The sequence below is a fragment of the Mirounga leonina genome, unplaced genomic scaffold (genome assembly GCF_011800145.1).
Source record: "Mirounga leonina isolate KUSES-001 unplaced genomic scaffold, KU_Mleo_1.0 Mir_114, whole genome shotgun sequence".
In the NCBI taxonomy this organism is placed as follows: domain Eukaryota; kingdom Metazoa; phylum Chordata; class Mammalia; order Carnivora; family Phocidae; genus Mirounga; species Mirounga leonina.
The window spans coordinates 17894875-17921966 of NW_023270265.1; the positions used below are offsets into that span (position 1 = coordinate 17894875).

At 34.4% G+C, this 27092-nt stretch overlaps 1 protein-coding gene across 2 annotated transcripts in view; it reads left to right on the forward strand.

Annotated features, from left to right (window-relative positions):
* KIF20B (kinesin family member 20B) overlaps positions 1-27092 on the forward strand; it is a 78422-nt gene that overhangs the window by 14550 nt on the left and 36780 nt on the right. For both annotated transcript variants that reach the window (XM_035024725.1, XM_035024732.1), the window contains 17 exons: positions 2319-2405; positions 2510-2626; positions 3240-3378; positions 3936-4120; positions 5738-5774; positions 6264-6491; positions 7406-7517; positions 8574-8645; positions 8959-9105; positions 10163-10325; positions 10946-11236; positions 16005-16144; positions 16883-17021; positions 17939-18167; positions 19071-19123; positions 21117-21236; positions 25113-25266. In XM_035024725.1, the coding sequence (XP_034880616.1) occupies positions 2319-2405; positions 2510-2626; positions 3240-3378; positions 3936-4120; positions 5738-5774; positions 6264-6491; positions 7406-7517; positions 8574-8645; positions 8959-9105; positions 10163-10325; positions 10946-11236; positions 16005-16144; positions 16883-17021; positions 17939-18167; positions 19071-19123; positions 21117-21236; positions 25113-25266 (2413 nt within the window). The remainder of the gene's footprint in view (positions 1-2318; positions 2406-2509; positions 2627-3239; positions 3379-3935; positions 4121-5737; positions 5775-6263; positions 6492-7405; positions 7518-8573; positions 8646-8958; positions 9106-10162; positions 10326-10945; positions 11237-16004; positions 16145-16882; positions 17022-17938; positions 18168-19070; positions 19124-21116; positions 21237-25112; positions 25267-27092) is intronic.

Consider the following 27092-nt stretch of genomic DNA (forward strand, 5'->3'; position numbering starts at 1 on the left):
AGTCTGTAACTCCTGTCTCCCTGGTCTCTGGCCACATTCCATGCTCACCTGGTCTGTGACCAAGCGTTTCTCTCTCTGGCACCCGACTCGGTGTGGAGTCTCCAAACCCAACTGATTCCTGTGGTGTGCTCCCGTGCCGCTCCTCCTAGGGGAGGAATGGGAGTCTCCCTGGATCTACTGCTTGTTGGCTCCCTGCTGGAGGAGCAGTGGCCTGACTGTGCCACGGATCACGGTTTATGGCAACCCTGAGCTGAGAGCCCGCTCCTTGGCTCCATCTCTACAGACGGCTTCCCCGCTCCGATACCTGGGAGCTCTGCTGCACTCAGGCACCCCCGGTCTTTCTGTGACCCCGAGGGTCCTGAGACCACACTGTCCCACGAGGCTTCCACCCCCTGCTTAGCCACCAGAGCGATGTCTCTCAGCGGAGCAGACTTCTAAAAGTTCTGATTTTGTGCTCCGCGGCTCTGTCACTTGCCAGAAGCGGCCGATGGAGGCCCCCTCCCCTGCCGTCTATCCTCCCGAATATCGCCTTGTATTCACTTCTCCTCCCTTCCTACCTTCCAGAAAGTGGTCGCTTTTCTGATGAGAGAGTTGTTGCTCTTCTTTTCTTCGATCTCCTGTTGAGTTTGTAGGTGTTCAGAATGGTTTGATCCCCATCCAGCTGAATTCCTGAGACCAGACGAAATCCAGGTCTCCTACTCCTCCGCCATCTTGCTCCGCCCCTTGCTGTAGGTTTTTGTAAATGTCCTTTGTCAGGTGAAGGAAGTTCCTCTCTATTCCACTTTGCTGAGAATTATTATGAATGGATGTTGAATACTTGTGTCAATTTCATGTCATCATTCAAATGCTTTTTTCCCCCTACACCTATTAGAGATAAACATTTCTTTTTTTTTTTAAACGATTTTATTTATTTATTAGAGAGAGAGAAAGCATGAGCAAGTGTGAGGCAGAGGGAGAGGGACAAGCAGACTGCCCACTGAGGGCTTGATCCCAAAACTCTGGGATTGACCTGAGCTGAAGGCAGTCACTTAACTGACTGAGCCACCCAGGCGCCCCTAGAGATGAACATTTCTTTATTCTTTCAGTGTGGTTATTTACCCAAATTGATTTATGAATGTTAAATTGACCTTGCATTCCTAAGATTAAACATTTTTGGTCAGGATGTACTGTCCTATTTTATATATTGGCTAATACTTTGTTAGGGAATTTTTGCATCTATCTTAATTAGGGATATTGTTCTGTAATTTCTTCTGAGGATATCTTTGTCAGATTGTGGTGTCAAGGTTATGTCATACTCAGAATTAGTTGAAAAGCGTTCTCTTACATAAACACTTTTCAACTCATGATCTCAGGATCATGAGTTTGAGCTCCATGTTGGTGTAGAGATTACTTACTTAAAGGCTTCTCTGTGATTTGTATGATTATATCCTAAAGTGTTTGAGAGAATTGACTAATGAGTTACCAGGGCCTGGCGTTTTTTTGTGGGATTATTTTGTTTATTTGAATGTAAGTTGAATTTCTTTAATAGATATAGGACTGTTCAGATTTTCTAGTTTCTGGGTGGTTTTTTGGTTGTTTTTCTTTAGTAAGTTGTATTTAAGTAATTGTTCCCTTTTTACTTAAAAAACAAAACAATACACATTTCTTTAGAATTATTTTAAGAAATGAACTAAACTCATTTCTTCCCCCAAGGAAGGAATAAAGAGAATGCTGTATAGCAAAAAAGTTTTTTTTTTTTTTTTTAAAGATTTTATTTATTTTGATGGAGAGACACAAAGCGAGAGAAGGAACACAAGCAGGAGGATTGGGAGAGGGAGAAGCAGGCCTCCCGCTGAGCAGGGAGCCTGATGCGGGCCTCGATTCCAGAACCCTGGGATCATGACCTGAGCAGAAGGCAGACGCTTAACGACTGAGCCACCCAGGCGCCCCAGCAAAAAAATTTTAGATGGATTTGAAATTTGGATTAATAGACTATTCTGGTTACATGTAATTTATTCTAGAGTACTATGTTTTAGTGACTTAGAGCCCTGTTATTTGTATTTAGTTGTCAAAGTTGATTTTATGGAGAAGAGGTATATTGTAAACTTCAAGTATAAATATAGAAGGTAGGGGAAACTGAGTCTTTTATGGTGTTTTTTTCTAAGTAGATTTGCTTCTCTTTAGACATATAAAATGGTTACAAACAGAAGAAGCACTGTTTGCTTAGAGGTTCTGTATAGTCTCAGTTTGTAATGTAATAGCCACTTAAAGAAAGGTGATTTCTGAAAAGCCATATTTTGCATTTTTTAAATACAGTTATTTTGTTCTTCTTTTTTAAGGCAAACAGTTTGGAATCCAAAGATTATCTCCAGGTTTGTCTTCGAATAAGACCATTTACACAGTCAGAAAAAGAACATGAGTCTGAGGTTTGTGGTGGCTTTAATTGGATTTTACTTTCATTAAATGGACAAAATACCATTGTTTTTATTTATTTATTGTGGGATTCTTTATATTTATTTATGTGTTCTAGGGCTGTGTATATATGCTGGACTCACAGACTATTCTGCTGAAAGATCCTCAAAGCATCCTTGGTCGGTTAAGTGAGAAAAGCTCTGGGCAGATGGCACAGAAATTCAGTTTTTCCAAGGTAAGTGCTTATGTGAAACTGAAAATTTTTCTTTTAAGTAGAAGAGATTTGACTTAGGCTAAATAGCTACATAATTGTATATAATGAACTATATACATCATGTGCTTATGGAACTTAGGTGTTAGGCACTGGTATTTTTTTCTCAAGAGTAGGACTCAAATTTCAGGTTTGTAAATATATAATTGGAAGTGAATAAATTACTATATAGCTTTTTAACCTTTTTTGTTTTAAGAAATGTTCTTTCAAAATTTAAATGAAAACTTGATTGACTAGGTCAGATTTCTATCTTGAAAACTTTCTGACAGTAGTTAAACTATCATGTATATTTGTGAGAGTTGGGGATATGGCACCTATCCTAAGTATATGAATCTTGTAAAAGAAATCTTTTAAGTTTTTGAAACATGAGGGGTGCCTGGCTGGCTCAGTCTGGGGAGCACACAACTCTTGATATCAGGATCATGAGTTTGAGCTCCATGTTGGCTGTAGAGGTTACTTAAATAAATAAATAAGCTTAAAAAAATAAATTTTTAAAACATGAGTTATGGGGGTAGAATTGATTGTAAAAATTTACTTGAATTTTCTAAAAAGACTTGTTTTTAAAAATGCTTATTAGGTTTTTGGCCCAGAAACTACACAGAAGGAATTCTTCCAGGGTTGCATTATGCAGCCAGTAAAAGACCTCTTGAAAGGACAAAGTCGGCTGATTTTTACTTATGGGCTAACCAATTCAGGCAAAACATATACATTTCAAGGTAAACTTATTATTTTTACTAGAAAGGAAAAAAACACTAATATTCACTCATCCTCATGATACTTGCATGTAGTTATGTTTCCATTATCCAGTACATTTGCTCCATTTTTAATAGTAATAGCATATTGAATGTGTATTGCCAATGGCTTTTGATTCAGATTGATTTAATTCATTTGTGAAATTGCTTTACCCATATGATAGAGAATTAGATGATAAAATTTCAGAAAAAGGATTTATGTGACATAGTGAATTAAGCATGGATAACCAGGGAAGAATTTTGTTTACTTTTGTACTTTGTGGTTATGGGTGATTGCAAATGTTATGGCTGATCTGAATGTAAAATTTCAGGTTTTGCCTCAGTATAATAGTTGATAAAATGTCCATTATTCAGTGAAGAGCAAAGTGATAGAAAACTGAGTAATCTTTCAACTTCTCTCGCTTTTGTCTTAGCTGTTTATTCTTACCTATTGGTGGTATAAAAGAAGCCTTGGTAATCCAAGAATGTTTTCCACTTTCCTAATACTTTAAGAGAGTATAAAACAAAAATTCTTCTCACAGGCACAGAAGAAAATATTGGTATTCTGCCGCGAACTTTGAATGTATTATTTGATAGTCTTCAGGAAAGACTGTATACAAAGATGAACCTTAAACCACATAGATCGAGAGAATATTTACGGTTATCACCACACCAAGAGAAAGAAGAGGTTGCTAGCAAAAGTGCATTGCTTCGGCAAATTAAAGAGGTATGGAAGTAGTCTAGTATGTGAAAAATATATACATCATGATCTTTTATAAGCTCTTTACTTTGTTTCAATCTATATTAGAATATTTTACAGTGGTGGTGATGATGGTTGTCTTTTTGAGAAAAGTATAAACTTGTTTGAAGACCTCTCTTCTTGCTATATATTGTACAGATAGTAGAAATGTTTAAACAGTACAAATGTAAATGGTTCTGAAATCTTTCTGGTTGTTGTAGAAACAGTACTATATGTAATGATTAAAAAAAAATTTTTTTAATTGTAAAAGTAATTTGTACACACAAAATCTAAACAAGGGAATGTGAGAAATAAAAAGTGAAAATTTCTTCTAACATTTATCTGTAAGTTATATTGGCCTCTTTCCTTTCTTTCCTTTATTTTTCACAGAAAGTTTTTTGTAAATGTGTATTTGTCTATTCTTCCTGTTTCTTATGGATTTTATGTTTTCAGACATTTATCCTATTAAAGATTGTTAAAACTATTAACAGTTTTTATAGATAGTTGCAAAATATTGATGGGGTTTTTCTTTTTTAAGACATTTAGAAATCAGGGTTTCAAGGTAATAAAATATTTTTGTTCAGTGGAGTTCAAAATTCAAGGTCCATGATTGTGATCTCTGAAAGTAAAATAGTGAGTATAAATAAAAATTATGGAAATTGGTAGGTAGTTGCACAGAAAATTCTTAGAGGAAATTGAAATCATTAATAATGAAAAAAATTTCCCTTACAAGTTACCCAGTTAAAACATCATATTGCCTGTGAAGTTATTAAAATATTTAAAAAATGAAATCACGCTTTCATACATTGGTTGTAAAATGTGTTTTTAGAAAACAGTTTGGCAATACTGTGAGTGAGAACTTAAAATTTTTCATATCTTTTCATCCACTAATTCGCATTTAGGGATATATCCTAAGGAACTAATTAGAATACAGAAGAAAAATATTATAAATGAAGATATTTATCTTAGTATTATTTTTACTGAAAAAACTGTAAATAATCTAAATGTTTAGTAATAGGGGAATAATTAATTTATTTCACATCTATTCAGTTACACAGCCACCATTATTTGTTTAAAAATAATTTTTAAGGGGCTCCTGAGTGGCTCAGTCGTTAAGTGTCTGCCTTCGGCTCAGGTCATGATCCCAGGGTCCTGGGATCCATCCCTGTATTGGGCTCCCTGCTCTGCGGGAAGCCTGCTTCCCCCTCTCCCATTCCCCCTGCATGTGTTCCCTCTCTTGCTGTGTCTCTCTCTGTCAAATAAATAAAATTTTTAAAAAAATTTTAATTATAGTGAGTAAAAGTAAAAGCTCTCAATGTAATAAATGTGGGGAATAGAATAGAAAGGAATATATTGAATATTACTAGTGAGTGGCAGGGATCATATGTGACGATATTCTTTTTAATATTCTTCTGTGGTTTCCCAGATTTCTTATTATGAGACTATATTATTTAACTAGGGGAAAGAATTAATGGAGGTCATTGAATTAAGTAGATGAAAGGTTGTGGTTTGGTTGGTGACTTATTCGCATAGATAATCAATGTACGGATTATTTAACCTTAACTAAAAATGGTTTTTAACTTAAAAAAAATTGTTCCTTTTTAGGTTGTGATGCAGAATGATAGTTATGATACTCTTTATGGTAAGGTTTCCTTTCTCACTTACTTTTCAAATGTTGATTATATGAAATACATTTGAATAGCTTTTAATTTTTGAATCACTCCTAATGATTTAATTTTTTTTAATGACAGTAATTCTTGGAAAATGGTACATACTACATGAAATATCAGTCACTGTAAAGTTTTATTTGGGTTTAATATCACAGAGAATCCCTTTCACTTGTAACTTACATGTAGAATTCAAGAGAGATACTGTTTTTTCTTTGTCCTTTACATGTAACTTCAATTTGATTCATTGGCATTATTTCTGAAAGAAAAGAAAGATAAAAAGAAGCCAAGCTTTGGTTAATACAGATTTTTTTTTTACATCTGCTTTGGTCCAAAAAGTGTTTAACATTGTTAGTTAAAAGATTAAGGACACTTAGTTTTTCAAGTCCAGAGGTCTTGATCTGTCTTGTCTCATTTTTAGCCAGTTTCTTAATTTTGTGATTATCCTTTTTTATTTTTTGTAGGAAGTTTAATCAACTCTTTGAATATCCCAGAGTTTGAAGAATCCATGAAAGATTGTGAACAAGCTAGCTTGAATATGGATAATAATATAAAATTTTCTGTATGGGTTTCTTTCTTTGAGATTTACAATGAATCTATTTATGACTTGTTTGTTCCTGTATTATCTAAGTTCCAAAAGAGAAAGATGCTACGCCTTTCACAAGATGTAAAGGGCTATTCTTTTATAAAAGGTATAGTCATGAGTGCTTTTTATCTTATCGCTCTGAAGTTTCTTTCTAAGCTTTGTTACAGCAAACTGGAGATTGAAAATTTTTATATTAATAACATCAACATAGAGAAGTTTGTGCTTTGGAGGTATGTTTTGGTATGTTAATTAAACCTGAGTGTAAAGGGGTCAGTGTTGTTATTGTTTTGCTTGAGTATCATTGATGGGGTTTTGGGAGGTGGGAAAAGCTGTGTGTGTTGGTATTCACATTATTCTGCTGCTTTGTAGCACCTGTGAAGTTATGGAAATGTATCTGTTCTTCCACTGTGGTGTTTTTCCAACTTTTTAAAGCCACTACTCAAAGTAGGAAGTACATACATATATTAATAACATCATGATCTAGTACTCATATGTGTATATGTATGCATACATATTTACAACTCAGAAGTTTCATTAATTATACTTACCCTTAGTATAAGGAATACACTTTGATATTTTTCTGTATTCTACTTCATTTTTATAAAATGCTGGTTATGACTCTAAATTTGACTTCATGATTCCCTAATGAATTGCAATGTGCAGTGTCTCACATTGTAGGTTTAATCCATAGTATGCTTTGTCTTTGTCTTTTTTTTTTTTCCGGATGTTTAATTCTAAGGAATCTCTTCTGTTTTTAATTTTCCCTTTGGCCTACTATTGAAAAACATCTGTGTTTGTATAACTTAAATATTGGAAAATAATTATAATATCCTCCTCTTGTGTATCTCTTTTCTAGTGGAATATAGAATACCTGAGTGGCTTTCACCTAACCTAGAGGATGTTATTAAAAGATTTCATTATGTGTCTTTGGGAAAAGAGGTTACAAATCTCTAAAGAGATTACATTGTATAACAAATGCTGTTTTTATAAAGTGATATATGTCCTCTTTACTTTTCAAAGATCTACAGTGGATTCAAGTATCTGATTCCAAAGAAGCATATAGACTCTTAAAACTAGGAATAAAGCACCAGAGTGTTGCCTTCACAAAGCTGAACAATGCTTCTAGTAGAAGGTAAAGAGGAAACCCTGCTGTTTGAGCTTGAAGCACCCAGGGTATTCTGTGGTATTGTAAATACAACTAATTTAAGACTAAAGTGGGCAGTAGGTTTTCTGATATGTTAAATGAATTCATGGGCATAAAAAATATTTTGTTAAGAGCACTAAACACATAAGACTGTCAGGACTATTTATTGTTCTAACAAAATTTACTAATTTGCATGAAGTCTCTTAGGTATTTTTATTCTTTATGTGAATATCTAACCTCAATATTTTAAGAGTTGCCTACAATATGCATCTCAAGGGGGTTAAGGAATGATGTTTTTGAAGGAAGGGATTGAGGCATGAGAGACAAAAGGAACTAAGTTTAAGCAGTGAGATATTTAAAACAGGTTGTCTCTTAAGGAGGAAAGGGCCCTGGGTGCCTGGGTGGCTCAGTTGGTCAAGCGACTGCCTTCGGCTCAGGTTGTGATCCTGGAGTCCCGGGATCGAGTCCCGCATCGGGCTCCCTGCTCCGCGGGGTGTCTGCTTCTCCCTCTGACCCTCCCCCCTCTCATGTGCTCTCTCATTCTCTCTCTCTCAGATAAATAAATAAAATCTTTAAAAAAAAAAAAAAAAGGAGGAAAGAGCCCTGTCCCCCAAACTCAGTATGCCATGAAGATAGTATATGATCCAGATTAGCCTGTATTTGGGCTAATGTATGCTTTACTTTAGGTGTATATTAAAAGAAAATTAGCAGTATATATACCATTTTAACTAATAGTATGATCTTTGCAAGTAAATTGAGATTTTTACTATAAGTGATTTCACTGATAGAAGTTGGAATGTTGAGAGGGTTCAAAGAATTTGGGGCTAAATGAAAGATAAGGTGTTTGGTTTTGGGGAGTTTGGGATGTAGGTGATAGTGGAATACTGGATTGAAATATCTGGCAACTAGTTGGAAAGTGCAGTGCTAGAGGTATGGTTAGTATTAGGATATAAATAGATGTTGATTTAGATGCTTGCTTTGCCTATTTAGAATACAGAAGTTAAGAATGAAAGATAACATTGGATTTTTCTATATTTCTTTTAGTCACAGCATATTCACTATTAGAATATTACAGATTGAAGATTCTGAAATGCCTCGTGTAATGCGAGTCAGTGAGTAAGTTGAGCATTCTTTAAATTGTAATTATTTTGGGGGTTCCTGGATGACTCATTTGATTATGCGTCTGACTCAATTTCGGCTCAGGTCATGATCTTAGGAGTGTGAGCTTGAGCCCCATTATCCGGCTCCATGCTAAGCATGGAGCCTGCTCAAGATTCTCTCTCCCCCTCGCCCTCTACCCCATAGCCCCCACTAATGCTCTCTCTCTCTCTCACTTAAAAAAAAAAAAAGTTGTAATTATTTTGAATTGTTTTGAAGAACTTTATATATATATATATATATATATATTTTTTTTTTTTTGTTAATTCAGATTGTGCTTATGTGATCTTGCTGGTTCAGAAAGAAGCATGAAGACACAGAATGAAGGGGAAAGGTTAAGAGAGACTGGGAATATCAACACTTCTTTATTGACTCTGGGAAAGTGTATCAATGTTTTGAAAAACAGTGAAAAGTCAAAGTAAGTGTTGCTGGAAGTGCTATGGGTATATATATATATTTTTTAATTTTTTTTTTATTATGTTATGTTAATCACCATACATTACATCATTAGTTTTTGATGTAGTGTTCCATGATTCATTGTTTGCGTATAACACCCAGTGCTCCATGCAGAACATGCTCTCTTTAATACCCATCACCAGGCTAACCCATCCTCCCACCCCCCTCCCCTCTAGAACCCTCAGTTTGTTTCTCAGAGTCCATAGTCTCTCATGGTTCATGTTCCCCTCCGATTTCCCCCCCTTCATTCTTCCCCTCCTGCTATCTTCTTCTTTTTCTTCTTGTTTTTTAACATATAACGTATTATTTGCTTCAGAGGTACAGCTCTGTGATTCAACAGTCTTGCACAATTCACAGCGCTCACCATGCTATGGGTATATTAAGTGTTAATATTTAAACTTTCAACTCTAATTTTAAAAAGTTGTTTTTTGTTTTTAACCTGCTTTTATGTAATGGCTATACATGAATTATGATAGAAATACTTAGAGTTCTTGGATTAAAAAAATTGAAATAAAAAACAATGTCAGTTGATGCCAGTGACTCATCAAGGAAACACTATTTCCATAGCAAGTATATGTCAACAGACACTTTAGATAATAAGCTTCTCCTGATCCTGGCTTAACATCTACAAACACTTTATTCTTACTAATCATTGTGTTCTTCTAGATGTGATAGATTTCTGCATTAATTAGCGTTTTAGGCTGAGTAAATTGTAATTAGCCTTTATCATTTTTAATAAAGGTGTTTCATGGCATATATTATAAAATTGCTTTACACTAGAAAGCTCAACCACTTCAATGTGATTTTCTTAACATTTTGTCTAGTGAGTTATTGTTAGTGTTATTATTAGCGGTATTTAAAGAAAATAGTATAAATAAACAGAAAATGACTTTTATAGGCTAACCACTAACCTAGAAGTCCTTGATAGCTAGATTAATTATTTCTTTGTAAAATTTATTAGCATTCTGACTTCATGAGATTTGTTTTAACTTAGAGTTTTTTGAAAATTTTTTCCATAGGTTTCAACAACACGTGCCTTTCCGGGAAAGTAAACTGACCCACTATTTTCAAAGTTTTTTTAATGGTAAAGGGAAAATATGCATGATTGTCAACATCAGCCAATGTTATTTTGCCTATGATGAAACGCTCAATGTGTTGAAATTCTCAGCCATTGCACAAAAAGTAAATATATTTAAATTTCTGCAGAATTCATTAATTCTCTTATTAGAATATGAACCATTTTTTTCTCAGCATAGCTAATACATTTTGCACTTACAACTGTAAACCTAGGAAATAATTGAAAATTAAAAATGTAAATGTTTGACCAAGTAAGAGGACATGTGACAAGATTGAAAGTTTCCCCTGGTATTATTTTTTTTTTTTAAGATTTATTTATTTTAGAGAATGAGCGAGAGGGGAGAGAGAAAGAAAGCATGGGAGAGGGAGGAGCAGAGAGAGAGGGAGAGAGAAACCCAAGCAGACTCCAAGCTGAGTGTGGAGCCCAACATAGGGCTCTATCCCACAACCCCTGAGCCGAAACCAGGAGTCAGATGCTCAACCAACTGAGCCACCCAGGCGCCCCCAAATTACGAGTATTCTTGTAATGAATTGTCTGCTTTGCCACCCATCTAGTTTACTTAGTGGCTAATCAGGAAGCCCTTCTGCTAGGAGTCCTTGTATGTTTGTTTGCATAGGTCTTTTTTAAACACTAGAATTGTGATTTGACTTAAATTTACGAAGTTATTTTTTAGTTGACAGTTTTTCCTTTTCTGTTTTAAAAGTCACATTGGATATTTTAACAGGTTTGTGTTCCAGACATTTTAAATTCTTCTCAGGAGAAATCATTTGGACCTGCCAAGTCTTCTCAAGATGTATTATTAGACATTAATAATTCAGTTAATAAAATATTAAATGTAAAAAGATCCACAATTTCATGGGAAAGTGGTCTGGAAGACGTGGTGGAAGATGAAGATCTAATTGAGGATCTAGAAAAAGGTGAAGAAAACCAAAGTGTGGAAACTGAACTTACTGATGAAGATCTAGATAAAACATTGGAGGAAGATAAGGCTTTCATTAGCCACGAGGAGAAGAGAGTATGTATTAAGAACTCGTACTTCTAGGCTTGGCTTATTATTATTGTGAAGTTAGGGTTAACAATACTTAAGGCTCCCTGTCTTCCAATTTTTTTTCAACAATATGCTAAATTTTTTATATATCTCAACTTTATATTTTGAAAGAAAAAATTTTTTTAAGATTTTATTTTTAAGTAATCTCTACAACCAATGTGGGGCTTGAACTCACAACTCTGAGATCAAGAGTTGCACACTGTACCAACTGAGCCAGCCAGGCGCCCTTATAATTTGAAAAATTTTAAACCCATAGAAAGACTAGTACAATGAAAACCCATTGGATTTGTCAATTAACACTTTACCATGTTTAATTCCTTATGCATATGTGAATACAGTTTTTTTGCATGTACCATTTGAAAACAAGGTATAGACATAATGAATGATACCTTACAACTAACTACTTTAGCATGTTTCCTAATACTGTAAACCTATTCCTTATGATCACAAGACCATTTTCATACCTAAGCAATTTAACATTGATAGAATAATATAATCTGTTACACTGTCCATATTGAGATTTCTTCAGTGATCCCAGTGTGTTCTTTATGGCCACTTTGTTTTTGATCTACAACCAAAGTTAAAAAGTTGCTTTTGATTGTCATGTTTCTTATGTTTCTTTAGTTATTTGTAATCTAACAAAGATATTTTTGAGAAGTTGAGGCTAGTTGTCTTATAGAATACCTCCAATCTGGATTTCTCTGATTTTTCTTCATGATTCAGGTATTACACTATTATATAAGTCAAGTTGTGAATTTCCTGTTGCATCCTATCTGGACACACATGATGTCTGATTTCCCCATTCTTGGTAATGCTAAGTTTTGCTTATTTGGTTAAGGTATTGTGTTTCAGATCTCTTTTCATTTTAAAAGTATATCACCTGTGGCATGATACTTTGAGACCATGTGAATATCTTGTCCTGCAGTATGCTTTCACTCAATGATTTTGGCATACTCCACCAAACTTAGTTTGCAGTCTTAAGTACAAGCACTCAAAGTAGCCACCCAGAACCAATTATTCTTTCTTCAAAAACAGGAATTGGTTAGTCATATTTATGGTAAGTAAGTAAGATTGAACAGTGGTAATTTTAGCCTCTGTCCAAATACAGTTCACACATTTATTTACATTGTGTTAATCCTGAGATTTAGCTCATGTTCACATTACTGGTTCCCCTCATCAACTGGCCATAACTACATCTATATATATGGAGTCTTCTTACCATTGGCCTAGAACACTGGTAACCTTGTGCTCATGGGTGTACTTTAATGGTGTTGACAAATCTCACATCCTAGTACCCTTGGACTGTAGAAGTCCAAGTAGATGGATGATGTATTGGGTTAAATATTCTCATTTTAATAATTTACTTCATTGTCCCTGAAAACCATCATTACACCTGTATTGTTTGGAAATGAGAATGAAAGCTTCAGATGCTAGTCCCAATTTATCTGGTTACTATGTGATGGGATCTTGTTTACCATGGACCTCTGTGGTGTAATACTTTACCTCAGTGACAAAAGGAGTGATCAGTAGTCCTATTTTAGTTTGTATTGATCTTCTCAAAGCTGAAGTTCATATATAATGTTGGATTAAAGTTGAAATGTTAATAAAATTTCTGACTTTACCAGAGAAAAATAATGTTACAGTTTATAATTGATTACATAGTATAAGTGCATGTCTTCCTATAACACTGATAAAATAAAAATTTCATCAAAGTGTATTATAATATTTAACTTTTAAAAATGAAATTGATTAGACTGCTTCCTTTGTATTATTAGCATTTAAAAAATTTTTTTTTATTTTTTAAAGATTTTATTTATTTATTTGACAGAAAGACACAGCGAGAGAGGGAACACAAGCAGAGGGAGTGGGAGAGGGGGAAGCAAGGCTTCCCGCTGAGCAGGGAGCCCGATGCGGGGCTTGATCCCAGGGCCCTGGGATCATGACCTGAGCCGAAGGCAGAAGCTTAACGACTGAGCCACCCAGGCGCCCCTATATTATTAGCATTTTAATTGGCATTAAAAATCATTATGAGATACATTGATATTAGCATATTAATACTTAGGGTTCATTTAGCTAGGAAGACCAGATTTTTTTTTAGCAAAAACTTCCATCGTATGCTAACAATGATAAAAAATGAATTGTTGACAGTTATTAAGATAAACCAGTTTCCCAAGCTATTCCCACATTTGTGTAGATTTCTCTAGGTCTCCCACATTTCTTCTATAATCATTACAGTTTATTTTTTTAAATTTAAATTCAATTAATTAACATACAGTGTATTATTTCAGGGGTAGAGTTCAGTGATTTCATCCATCTTCTATAATACCCAGTGTTCATTACATCACATGCCTTCCTTAATGTCCATCACCCAGTTACCTCCCCCTCCCCAGCAACACTGTTTGTTTCCTATGTTGAAGAGTCTCATATGGTTTGTCTCCCTCTCTGATTTCATCTTGTTTTATTTTTCCCTCCCTTCCCCTATGATATTCTGTTTTGTTTCTTAAATTCCACATGAGTGAGATCATATGATGATTGTCTTTCTCCGATTGACTTATTTCGCTTAGCATAATACCACATCGTTGCAAATGGCAAGATTTCATTTTTTTGATGGCTAAGTAGTATTACCTTGTATATGCATACACCACATCTTTATCCATTCATCCCTTGATGGACATCTGGGCTCTTTCCATAGTTTGGCTATTGTGGACATTGCTGCTGTAAACAGGGGCGCCTGGGTGGCTCTGTCAGTTAAGCTTCTTGACTCTTGATCTCAGCTCAGGTCTCATTACAGCTTATTGTTAGTTAGTTTGTTTTTTAAAGATTTTATTTATTTATTTGACAGCGAGAAAGGGAACACAAGCAGGGGGAGTGGGAGAGGGAGAAGCAGGCTTCCCGCTGAGCAGGGAGCCTGATGCGGGGCTCGATCCCAGGACCCTGAGACCATGACCTGAGCCGAAGGCAGACACTTAACAACCGAGCCACCAGGTGCCCCTACAGCTTATTGTTTTAAACATTGGGAAAATGTGGTTATCTGAAATTATAAAAGTGTTAGTTAATCATGGTAGAGTTTGGAAAAAGAAAAAGGGCAATAAATTAAATATAAAGATCTCTTTACATACCACTCACGTTAATGGATTTTTACTGTACATTACTCTTCTGTATCCTGATTTTCTTCACTTAAAAGTAAATTTGCAGAGTATGAATTATTTATACAAGTCATCATTGTTCATTACAGTAGGTTACTGTGTGATTATACCATAATTGAACCAATCTTTTATGTTTGACTTTTGAATTAGGTTTCACTTTTCCTTAAATATAACCGCTACCACAAAACAATACTCTGATAACCATTCTCACAGCCAAACACTGGGTCCTGTTATATAAGTATTTCCTCAGTATAGGTTCTTTGTTGTTGTTGTTGTTATGTTAATCACCATACATTACATCATTAGTTTTTGATGAGTGTTCCATGATTCATTGTTTGCGTATAACACCCAGTGCTCCGTGCAGAACGTGCCCTCTTTAATACCCATCACCAGGCTAACCCATCCCCCCACACCCCTCCCCTCCAGAACCCTCAGTTTGTTTCTCAGAGTCCATCCTCTCTCATGGTTCATCTCCCCTTCTGATTTCCCCCCCTTCATTTTCCCTTCCTACTATCTTCTTTTTTTCTTTTTAACATATAATGTATGATTTGTTTCAGAGGTACAGGTCTGTGATTCAACAGTCTTACACAATTCACAGCGCTCACCATAGCACATACCCTCCCCAATGTCTATCACCCAGTCACCGCATCCCTCCCACCCTCCACCACTCCAGCAACCCTCAGTTTGTTTCCTGAGATTAAGAATTCCTCATATCAGTGAGGTCATATGATACATACCTTTCTCTGATTGACTTATTTCGCTCAGCATAGGTTCTTAAGAGAATTTCAAAGTCAGGATATCTATAGAAAATATTTTCAGATATAAAATTGAGACACTGAAAGATCTGTAGCTTTGAGAGAATTTATTGGTTAATTTATTATTGAGAAACTTTAAGTAGAAACCTTAAGGAATATAAGGCTATTATCTGATGCTATAATTTATTTTATTATAGATCTATATTGGCCATGTCAAGTGTTAATTGCTTTATTTATTCATTGTCCATATTATATGATTATGCTTTTTCCAAGGTCTTGGAGTTGTTGCTCACATTTGGATAGTTATAAAAGCCAAATAAGATAAGTTTATGTAACATCTCTTTTTTCCATTTTGGAAAGTGTTTGGGGGTTCTTAGTAACTACTCTGTAACACTTAGGCTTTAGATCTTGACTAATTTAAAATCCAACCTTTAGCACTTTCCACAGACCTGGTCTTTACTTTCTTCACCTATGAAGTATAGATGGCTGCTACCAAGCTTACAGAGGTTGTGTGGATTGAAAGGCATCAAATATGAACTCTCCAGAGTAGTTCCTGGTAGATAATAGATTTTCAGATTTTTTTCTTCTTTTTCCTTTCTTCGTGTAGTCATACAGTAATACATTTGAGTTACTGTGAGTGTATTTTTAAAATGCAGAGAGGCCCACCTCATATTTCAGATTAATGAATTTCTGCAATACATAGTTTTCAGTGAGAATATTATCATTAAAAGGATGCATAATTATAGTCGAGTAAATGAAGAGTTATTTTTGAATGCTCAGACTGTAGGATTTCTTTTGGGATATATTCTTAGGATTTTAATATTTATGTTGTAGAAACTGTTGGATTTAATCGAAGACTTGAAAAAAAAACTGATAAATGAAAGAAAAGAAAAGTTAACATTGGAATTTAAAATTCGTGATGAGGTTACACAGGAGTTTACTCAGTATTTAGCTCAACGGGAAGCTGACTTTAAGTAAGTTATTTCTTTTATGTCCTAGTAGAAATTGAGAATTTTATTTGTTCAGAATTCTTAAAAGTTACTTACTTATATTAAGTGGCTTCTGAATTTTGACCTTTCTACGGGCTTGAAAGTAACTTGCTAATCCTCACAGTGATTCAGAGTTGTACATGAATGATTTAAAATCTGCTTTTAATTTATAATGTACTTAATCTTAGAAATTTATTTTTGTTATTTTATTTATTTTTTTTCATCATGATAAGTGTACTCTTTAATCCCCATCACCCATATGACCCCATCCCCCCACACACTTCCCCTCTGGTAACCATCAGTTTGTTCTCTGCTTAAGAGTCTGTTTCTTGGTTTGTCTCTCTTTATTCCCTTTGCTCATTTGTTTTGTTTCTTAAATTCCACATATGAGTGAGATCATATGGTATTTGTCTTTCTTTGACTTATTTTGCTTAGCACTATAATCCCTAGCTCCATCCATTTTGTTGTAAATGGCAATATTTCATTTCTTTTTATGGTTGAATAATATTCCATTGTGTATATATATATATATACACACATGTATATATACACACAAACATCTTTATGCATTTGTCTATTGATGGACACTTGGGCTGCTTCTGTAGTTTGGCTATTGTAAATAATGCTGCAGTATACATAGGGGTGCATGTATCCTTAGTCTTGGAAATCAAAAAAAACACAAAGTGTTGCTTTTTCTTAATGAGATTAATTTGTGTTATGAAGGGAAACTCTCCTTCAGGAACGAGAGATACTTGAGGAAAATGCTGAATGTCGTTTGGCTATCTTCAAGGATTTGGTTGGTAAATGTGACACTCAAGAAGAACCAGTGAATGAAGATTGTGCCATGAAAGTTGAAACCAAAGTATGTTAACTGAAATGTTAGGTAGTGATGTTTTTGGTGCCAGCATGTAGTGTACCATATCAATAATGAAAAAACTTAACATACTTTAGAATTAAACAACTTACTATGTAGCTTTATTAAGCATGCTTTGCTAGGAATTTAAGCACAATTAGTTTAAATATAGGTATTAGAGTAGAAAAAATGTGTTATGTTTATATCTCATTTTGGTGTTGCTTTTGAGTCATTGTATTGATTATAGGTAGGTAGGTTCCTTTTAGTCTGATTATGGGATGCCTCTCTTGGATTTGTGTTAAACAGTTTCAAAGGGACCTAAGAGTCCCTTATACTGCTCTGATTAAAGCAAAAGCATTATATGTAAAAAGGATTGCTCTTGTTGGCTGACTGACCATTCCCCGCTGTTGAGGAAACATTATCCTTTTCTGCTGCTTCCACTGAAATTGATATCTTTTGGGGGTTGTTTGATTTTGTTTTGCTTTTTTAATTACTCAGTTTAGGGGCCTGGGATGGTGATGTCCTGGCTCTTGCTGTCAAATCATCTTTATGTGTCCCAGACATGGTTTGGCTCTTGGACTGAGTTGTGATAATGGAGGTTTGTTTCCTCAGCTGTCCCAACAGAGACTTAGAGGAGACATATAAGTGAAAGTGTACCTGAACTGATGTCATAATTGTTCTATAGTGACTTACAGCTTATGACTTTTTTTTAAATGGAACTATGTCTCACATTCTGTAAAACAGAAAATGAGTAATGGAACATAGCTTTTTTATAATTGGAGATACTTTAATATACTTTATTGAAAAACATTTTAAGTTGTGGATTTTTTGCTACGTGTTCTTAAAACTGTCTAAATCAGATAGTACCACATTGTAAGAGTGAAAGCCACTGTTAACATTAGGCATGTGGTTTTTGCTATTTTTAGGAAGCACATAATTATGTAGGAATTGAAGATATTATTGAATCTCTTCAAGATGATGTCACTGATATTAAGAAACAGGCTGAAATTGCTCACTTATATATTGCATCTCTTGCTGACCCCCAGGAAGCTATTGCTTGTTTAGAAATAAAGTTTAATCAAGTTAAAGCTGAATTAGCTAAAACCAAAGAAGAATTAATCAAAACCCAGGAAGAATTAAAAAAGAGAGAAAATGGTAAGTAGATGTATTTTATCCATATTTAGATGTTACAAATGCATAAAAAGATAGTTGGTGAGTATAAGAGATTATGCAGCTTATTTACCGTAGTGACAGGAAGATTCTTTGATCTAGGTAACATATTTAAAATTTAACATTTTAGTGACTTTATAGTAATTTACTATTAAAAAATTTTTTTGCCTTCATTTACTTTCAGACTAATATTAGTAGAAAATAGACTTCTCAAAAAACAAAAACAAAAAAACCCAAACCAAAGAACAACCACCACCAAACTAAGCATTAGTTTTATCAGCAAATTAAGAAATCTTACAAGAAATTGTAATGCTGTGAATTTTATTCTTCTCTATTTTTTATGAATTGTCATAGTGTAGTAGATTCTGCTCTGAGCTTGTAAGTTTGGGATAAAGTGACTCCTATGGAGTGGTCTTAAGTTTGTTGGTGCTTCATTCCAGCTCAGAGCTATATATGTGTGTATATATGTGTATATATATACACATATATATATGTTTAGATATATTTATAATGTCCTATCTGGTTTTTAAAAGTGTTAGGTGAAATATTCTGCCCTTTTCTGTGTGAAGCAAAATGGGTAGAAAATAGCAGGTAAGAGGTATCTCTTCATAATTAAGTGGACTAGAAAGGTACTATTTTCCTCTCTTCTCTGAAATTATACCAGAAATTTTTTTACAATTTAGTGTATGTCATTCATTTTTACCCTGCATGGGATGTTGAATGTGGCTTTTTCAGAAACATTGCCCTCTGGGGGTAGAATTAGTATCTGAATGCCGTGTGCTTCTAGTGCTGTCAAAATCATTTTTCCCAAATGTAACACGTTTCATGATTATTCAGTGATATATTTTTTTAGATGCTTATTTATTTTCAATATTCTTATTTTTTCAGAATCAGAAATTAATTTAAATTCAATGGTTCAAGAGCTTGAGAAATCTAATAAGGTAATACTTCAAGTTTTATTTTGTCTTGATAAGGAACTTAATAATTAAGCAATTGAAGGAACATGAATTATGACAAGGTACATTTATTTTAAAAATAATTTTAAAAAAAGTAATAAATGAATTGATAAAAAATTGAAAATTGTAAGTTTTCAGTGATAGCCACTGGAAAGTTTCTTCAGTCTTTCCAGAAGATATTTATTTATATATAGGGAACATACACATCTTTTAAAAGGTTTACACAAATTAGGAGCGCTTGGATAGCTTAGTTGGTTAAGCGTCTGACTCTCGATTTCGGCTCAGGTCTTGATCTCAGGGTCGTGAGTTCAAGTCTTGCGTTGGGCTCCATGCTGGGCATAGAACCTACTTAAAAAAAGGTTTACACGTGGTGATTAACATAACATAATAATAAAAATATATATATTTAATAATAAAAAAATAAAGGTTTACACAAATGGGATTAGTTAGTTTTGTGTCTTGTTTTCTTCCCTCAAAAGATGTCTTGGAGGTAATTCTACATTAGCACATAGAGATGTGTGTTATTCTTTCACTAGGTGAATAGTGTTGATTGATGTATTTAAATGGTATTTATTTCATCTAAAATTACTTTTAAAGTATGGGATATGGCTTGAGCAATGTGCAGCATTGAATTCTGAAGATCTTTGGCACTTTGATCAGATAATTTATTCCAAATGCTTATAGATGGATTTGACATTGATAGGTTTAAATATGAAATTATAAATGTACGTGGAGGTAAAGTGAATTTAGAACTCTAAACTTGCTATTTTTTCTGACCTTCTCTGGCATGGGTCTTCTTCTTCTTCTTCTTCATTTTTTTTATGGATTTTTATTTATTTATTTGACAGAAAGAGAGAGCACAAGCAGGGTGAGCAGGAGAGGGAGAAGCAAGCTTCCTGCTTAGCAGGGAGCCTGATGTGGGGCTCGCTCCTAGGACCCTGGGATCATGACCTGAGCCGAAGGCAGACGCTTAACGATTGAGCCACCCAGGTGCCCCTGGCATGGGTCTTCTTACATCAGTTTACATTTATACTTCTCAAGAGCTAAATATTTTAAGATATGACAGACATAAGTCAAGATCTTTGGTGTCTAATATCTAGCATTTAAAGAAGTAACCAAAATAATGTACTTAGCAGAAGACATTACAGCTACTGTTTAGACAATTCCTAATCTTTTCCTTTATTTTTTTCTAGTTATAAAAATAGTAGATGCTAGCTATAAAAATTCAGTTATATTAAGCTATGTAAAATAGAAGATTAAAAAGCCCCCCATAATCTTCCTCCTGAATAAAAATAAGAGAAAACCAAGTTGGTTGGTAGCTTTTTTTAGAACTTTACCTTATACATATTTCTTTATTTGAAAGATTTTATTTATTTATTTAAGAGACAGAGAGAGTGCACACGAGCAGGGGCGAGGGGCAGAGGGAGAAGGAGAATCTCAAGCAGACTCCCCACTGAGTACAGAACCTACCACAGGGCTCAATCCCAGGATGCTGAGATCATGACCTGAGCTGAAATCGAGAGTCAGATGCTTAACTGACTGAGCCACCCAGGCACCCCATATGTATTTATTTTTATAGAACACTTAACTATGTACTCTCTAAAATGCTTTACATATATTAACTCATTTAGATCTCAGAACAACTTTATGATGTAGAAACTGTTATTATTTTTTATTTTTACAGAGACATAAAGTAACTTGCCCAGGGTCGTACAACTAGAAGGTGGAAGAGTTAGGATTCGGACCTGGACAGTCTGATTCCAGATTCCTCTTACCCAATATACTATATTGCTTTTCTTCCCTTTATTTAAATAAACATACATTATTTTTTAAACAAAAATAAGGTCATACTATGCATACTTACAGATATTTTTATTTAGTCTTAAAATTTGAAGGAATTCTAAAATTGCATCAGACTTGCATTTTATCTATCCTAAAATATATTTATTAAACATTGCTATTTTTCTTCTTTCCAAAGAAAATACTTATGCAGAATCAAAGAATTCAAGAGTTGGTAGATATAATTGATCAAAAAGAGGATACAATCAACAAATTTCAGAACCTAAAATTTCATACAGAAAACATATTTGCAAGCATTGTAAGAATTTAACTTTGTCTGCCTTACAAATTACATTAAAAAGTCTATGTTTTAGTTCAAAATAAAATAATTTAAAATAGCTTATATAGCTAAGATTAATTTACTAAGAATGTTGAATTGTTTATTTTGGTGTTGAATTTAGTTTACCTTTGTGCAAATCTGAGTTTTTGAGAACTTGCAAGAGGGCATTTGACCTCTTTGAACATAATACCCCACAAACTATGCTGGCAATGCTTTACATACATGAGAGAGAAGAATATGTGGCTCTTGGAAGTCTAAGCCTTAGCTAGTTGTAAGGGGAGCTCTGGGGCAAAAGGAACTTAATGTGCTCAGATATCTGCAGGTCATAAAGATTTCTGCCTCTATCTCTATCACTGTACCTATCTGTATTTCTGTGTCTCTGTATAGAAGTATAAATGAAATTCAGTGGAGTTAGGGTTTTTTTTGTTAGAGGCTTACTTTTATTAAATGCATTTTTTGCTAATGTTCATATGCTTAATGGCAAAGATATTTTAAAAATTGCATCATGTACTGTGCCATGTAAAGTGTTTAAGGGTTTTAGAAGTACAAGTTTCGGTCATTTCATATTTAGTTTAGGAAAATCAGCCTGCCTTTTAATCCTTTTTTTTTTAAACAATGGTTTTGGTTTTCCTTTATGTTTTTTATTGTAAACTCCAAAGATTATTGTTTGAATTAAAAAAGCAGAATATACAGACATAATAGGCTGAGTAAACTAATAACTAAACCTCTCTGCTTTATTTGAAGGTACTTTTGTATGTCTTTTCTCTGACCAGATGAGACAAGATTGGTATCTTGTAAAAAGTGACTGTTAACTGTCCTTTCTATCTTGACAGTCAAAGTCCAGTATCCACCAATATTCTCTGAAGCATCTCAACATTAGGTGGGCTTTTGATACTACAGGGGTAAATAAGAAGCATCTAGAAGAGTAGCTTACCTTCTGTCTAATCTCTGGTAGCAGACCTCTATTTTGGTATTCTTTAGATGCATTATTCGGTCTATCTGACTTTTTTTTGTACCCAAACTGGGAGAGACACCCTTGTAATAAGGAGAAGAGCAAGGATAAGAAGCATAAAATGATTTGTTTCAGTAAAAAACACTTGTTGAATGTCTACTTTGTGCCAGGAACTGTGTCAGATTTTGAGAATTATATAGATGAATAAAAACTAGTCCCCTTAATGACTCCTCAGTAAGGGAGAGAACATGTAAACATAATGAAATGTCCAGCGGTAGTCAATATATACAAGAAGCTGAGAATAGGTGGAGGTTTAGGGAATACTTTCTGGAGATGAAAATGATTAAGTTGAGCCATGAAAGATGATTAAAATTTAGCCAGTTGAGGGGCGGCTGGTGGCTCAGTCATTAAGCGTTTGCCATTGGCTCAGGTCATGATCCCAGGGTCCTGGACCGAGCGCCGCATTGGGCTCCCTGCTCTACGGGAAGCCTGCTTCTCCCTCTTCCACTCCCCCTGCTTGTGTTCCCTCTCTGGCTGTCTCTCTCTCTGTCAAGTAAATAAATAAAATCTTAAAAAAATATTTAGCCAGTTGAAAGTAGGGGGAAGGGGCATTCCATAGCTGTGAGGGACAAGGAAATTGGACTGGCCTTCCAGGTATAAGATACAGCATGCACAAAGTCATGGAAATGAGAAGGCTTTCAGTCAGTGTAGGAAAGCACAAGCATTGTTCAAGAGAAAGTTTGAAGCAAGGAAAGGTGAGAAGTGAGGCTGGGAGCGGTGGGTTGAGGTAAGGTGGTTGAAGTCCTTAAATTCTGCATTAAAGAGTTTGGGTTTTATTCTGTAGGCACTGAGAAGTCATTAATTTTAAAGAGAGGAGTAGCAAAATTGTTTTTTTATTTTGAGTGATGTATTTGGAAATTTGGAGGATGGGATTGAGATGGAGTTAGACTGGAGGCATAGAGACCAGAAAAGCCTCTTGGAAGAGTCAGGTGATAGTTGATGATGACTTTGATTAAGGGTAGTTGGATAGTGGTGGTAGAGATTAAGAAGAGGATATTGACTGGTGAATTAAGGGGTGGTAAGACCTTTTGGGACTCGGGGCTTGAATTTTTACAGTATGAATTGCTGGGCTTTCAGACTCTTAGCACTTTTGTTTGGCTATTCCAGCAAATGCTTTTGGTCTGATCACTTGATTTGGATTGTAAGTCTTGTTTGGTTTGGTGAAGGAAAATAAAAACAAGAAAAAAAAAGCCAGAGACATCACTCTGGCAACTACATCTTCGAAGAAAATTGTTGGAAATTTACGTTGGAATTATATTTATTTCTGTAGTATGTTTATATACCACAGTGTGTTAGTCATGTTTAAGTAATAGTAAAAGAGCAATTCAAATTAGCAATGTTCCTAATTTAATAGTCCTTGCCTGTAAATAGACTTTTTAGATAGGTTCTAGATTCTGTTACCAATTAGGTTTAAACAGTATATGAAATTGTTCACATAAATACATAAACAAATGTAAATTGTTTGGAAGTTTGCAACTTAACCTGATGATTAACTGTTGATCACTGTTCCAAAGCTTGTCTTGAAAGCAGACTTCCTAATGATAAAAAAGTGTATTTTGGATGATGGTTCTTGATCATTTTTCCAACCATACATACTCTCTAGGGTAGAAAAGATTCCTTTCAGTAACAGTTGTGGAGGATAGATTTTTTTTTTTTTTGATGAAGTTGTATAATTTGAAGGAGGGAAAAAATGATCAGATCATTTTGAGAGGTCTAAGAGTGAGGGAAGAGACAACTTGAACCTCTCATGGAGTATTTGAAAACTCTTAGCCTCTGTCAGAGGTGTGATCTGTCTATTCCAGGATTTTATTTCTCAGTGACACCAGGGGACTAATTGTGGGAGTGGAGGTTTTTCATCATGACATCCTTTGTTTAGGGATATCTAAAAACACTGCTTAAAAAAAACCTCATTATTTTATGATTTAAAAAAGGCATCTCATCGATATCTCCTGAATAAAATGTTTGATTTTATGATAGAAAATGGCATTTTGTTTTTTTCATACACTTTTTTTTATCCCTAAAATGGATTGCTACCAGCAGAAAGGATTTAAGTAATCTTTGCCTTTTAAAAAAATCCCTGGCTTTACTATACTTTTGATTACTTTATAGACTTGTCCTTAACTGCTGAGTTTCACCCTTCCTCTTTCTGGATAACAGTATATAGTATCTTTTTTTTCTGCTAGTCTTTTAGGAGGCATAGTATTTGCCTTAAAAAATAAAAATCTAAGTGATTTTTATTGTTAGGTAAACTAGGAGCTCAGTTTTAAGGCTGTATGTAGACTGTATATTTTTAAATATACATAGGCTATAAGTTAAGGCCAAAACTATTTTTCTGGGAGTTGTTAAAAGTATAAAAAAAATGCTGCTTATCTTTGAGAGGCTTTGGTAACAAAACAATTTTTGAGTTTCTAGAGTGGGACCTCAAGATTTTAAGTTCAAGTATCTATAAGAAACAATTTTGTCATAGTGTTTTGTATTTTTCTTTACAAAGCACATTTTGAATGTGACTGAGGGGTAAGTGTTCTAGGGTTCTCCAGTTATCCTCAAACTAGTCTCTAGCCCATTAATGATGAATTTGTTTTTAGGTATCAGGGTAAAACTATATGCTTAACTGACTTTAAGATAAGTGTTTTTGTTTTCCTTACTGAATGTACAAGTTAGTTAATATTACTCACTTGCCAGAGCCATCAGTTATTTTAGGGCGAGACTTAAGAAATAACTTAGAAAATGTTTCAACAAATTTGAAAATAAAATTTTCATGTTACAGTACTGAAACATAATTTATATAGCTTTCACATTTCTTGTAGCTTTGTATATGTGAACTAATCTTTATTTTATTTTAGGATAAGGCTGGTACATTTTCTTTAATAATAAACAATAAATTGGTTTCTAATGAAACCGTTAAAGTGCCTGAGGATGACAAAACCAAAACTGATTTGGGAAGAAAAAGAATAAATAAAAATGAACTTCAACTAGAAGAGCCACCAGCAAAGAAAGGTACTACTTCACTTGCCATCAGGAGGGCTTTAAGAAAGTTAATTCCTAAACCAGTAATGGGAAAAGTTGCAAATAGAAGAAAATTTACTTATCTAAGGAGAAAACCTGAGGAAATGTACATGTCACTGATTTTATGCTAACATGTGTAGACTGCCTGGCAGATGGGTGTATGTATTTACAGCTATCTTTTATTTTAGTAAAATATTTTTAGATACTGTGTTTTTATCATGTTTTGCATGCATATGATTCTTTTTACTTCTGTGCTTATGGTAGTTAAAACATCACTTCTATTTTCGTAATTATAGTATCTTTTTGTGCCAAAAATCTCCCCACATTCTCTATTCCTTCTATAAAAGGACATCTGCCAGTAAGACTTTGAGCTGAACATTACAATAGACATATGTGCTCAAGTTATTGTATTTACTATGGAATTACTAAAAAAGTAGGTACATGTTATGATATAGTACATGTCCCTATTTATGTGGAAGAATAAATCAACTTTTATGTTCTAAGTTATTTGTTATTTCTTTTAGAAAACTGTTGTAGTATGATACTGGGAGTAGGGCTTTCTAAGAGAAGGTTTAGAAACATTAGCTTTAGGAAGCTAACTAGCTGTTTCACCCTGAGAAAAAATGGGTAAGTTAAGTCTTAACTTTTGTTATTAGTAAAGCAAAATAAGTACTACCTGCTTCCTGAGGTTGTCAGGGATAAAAACAATGGGGTAATACACCAACATAATAAACACCTCATCGAGCCTCAGTAAAATGAGTGTTTTCAGAAGTAGATGCCTTAGAGGATAATATAACCTTAGATATATAGTTTATGGGATGTACAGAGCTCGTGTGAGCTAATAGATCGAGACTAATATGCATATGCCTTCTGTTATCCATTGCACTGGGAGGACAACTTTGCTATGATTTTTTATAATACTGTTCCTTTCTCCCTTTCACTTTGGTCAGTGCCATAGAATAATTGAGAATGTAGGATTGGTAGGTCACTAGGAAGTAGACGTGGCCAGGAACAAGTGAAACACGCAGTGGGACTAATCCTAAAGGTAACCCATTCAACAACCCATAGTTGTTAGCTATAAATAATTTTGATGCAGGTAGATTTAAGTAAGTTTAGGTAACATGACAAAAGACTTTTTTTCTCCTTAAAGTCACAACCACTTTGACTATTTCTCAATTATTTGTGTTATTAGAGACTATAGGGATTACATAAGGTATCCTATGAAAATTGTAAGCTATAACCACCCTCCTCTCCTTTGCCTCATACTAAAAAGTCTCTAGAGTAAAATATGTGACTCCTGTAACCACCAGGGTAAGATCAGGGGTTGATAGTTTCGTGGGATGCTTGTGTTCTCTTCCTAAAAGGGAATGCAAAACCATTTCCCCATGAAAGTGAATTAGCTTGTTTGAGGTCATTGTATCTGTACTTTGGGAAAGCTGGTAGCCATGTAAACAGTACGAGAAATCAGGCTTCAAAAAGCAGTAAAAGAGACAAACCAGAGACATGATACAGTCTGCTTACTTGTGATTCTTCAATCAAAACTGTAATGGTTATAACAAAACAGAAGCAGTAGAAGTATAGGTTGAACGTAGTACCCTGAATTAAAATGTTAACTGCATTCTTGTTGTTTATGTTTAGTTTTTATAAGTTAACAGTAGATATTTAAGAGTTTTCCCATCTCTATCACTGGACTAATACTTTAACTTTTTCCTGATAAGGCTGTCCTAAATATGTTCTATAAATCTTTTTTTCTTTTTTTTAAAGATTTTATTTATTTATTTGACAGAGAGACACAGCGAGAGAGGGAACACAAGCAG